The sequence below is a fragment of the Puntigrus tetrazona genome, chromosome 6, assembly GCF_018831695.1.
Source record: "Puntigrus tetrazona isolate hp1 chromosome 6, ASM1883169v1, whole genome shotgun sequence".
Lineage (NCBI taxonomy): Eukaryota > Metazoa > Chordata > Actinopteri > Cypriniformes > Cyprinidae > Puntigrus > Puntigrus tetrazona.
This window is the reverse complement of record NC_056704.1, coordinates 6437451-6438343: the sequence shown is the minus strand read 5'-3', so window position 1 is coordinate 6438343 and position 893 is coordinate 6437451. Positions and strand designations below refer to the sequence as shown.

General features: G+C 39.8%; 1 protein-coding gene across 1 annotated transcript in view; it reads right to left on the bottom strand.

Annotated features, from left to right (window-relative positions):
- Positions 1 to 893, bottom strand: part of LOC122346782 (arf-GAP with GTPase, ANK repeat and PH domain-containing protein 1-like) — a 34796-nt gene that overhangs the window by 6806 nt on the left and 27097 nt on the right. Inside the window, exon 11 of the mRNA XM_043241636.1 lies at positions 550 to 772. Within this exon, the coding sequence (XP_043097571.1) occupies positions 550 to 772 (223 nt within the window). The remainder of the gene's footprint in view (positions 1 to 549; positions 773 to 893) is intronic.

Sequence of the window (893 nt, the reverse complement as noted above, 5' to 3'; positions counted from 1 at the left end):
TTGCGCTGCTAAAGATGGAGGAGCAGAGCAAAGGAAAAAATCTGATTTTAGGTTTTCCACAGACCTCCACATGTTCCACGACTGCTGGACTGTTAAGAAAATAGTTTTAGGTCATGCAAAAGAGCGTTTTCTTTAGGGCTCCTGTGCATTTTCTACACTTTTATGTAGATTTTTACACTGACTGCATACATTTTTTATATAGAATTTTAAAATAATATTGCCACTTAACTAATTTATTTAGAATGAACATTATTTCAGCATTATATTCAATGTGTAGTACAGTCGTCTGTATAATAAATTTCTCTGGCGAAGTGCAAACCCACTTTCTGTCACACGCTCACTGCATGTACAGGTCTTGCTTACATGATGAGAAGAAACCTAAGATGCTTTATAACCTGTGAATACTCAGCCGCTTATATGACAACTGCTGTAACTGTGGTTTGATGAAGCACCTTGTTTACATGAAGCACAAATAATGACTAGAATGCAATTATTTTGAGAAAAGCGCATACATAGTTATTTGGAAGAGGAAATGATGTCAATGCGTACCTGGTGGCATCGGGGGCGGGCTTTAGGCGTCCTTGAGCATTGGCTTCCCACACACTATTAGCCAACTCATTGCCGATAGCCGACATGACCTTGATGAGCTCTAGAGGCCACTCGTCCAGGTCCAAAGAGCGGACACGAGACAGGTGAGTACCCAGGTTGCGATGAATGCCTGAACATTCTATACAGATTAAAGCCCCCAGGTTCAGACTGGCCCAGTCAGGGTCTAAAAAAACAGATAAACAGGAACAGAAACAAAGAAACACTCTTTCAGTTTATATACAGCATAACCACATAATATGAAACTTCTTTTTTGACAGAGAAGGCAATTCTGGATGATATATATA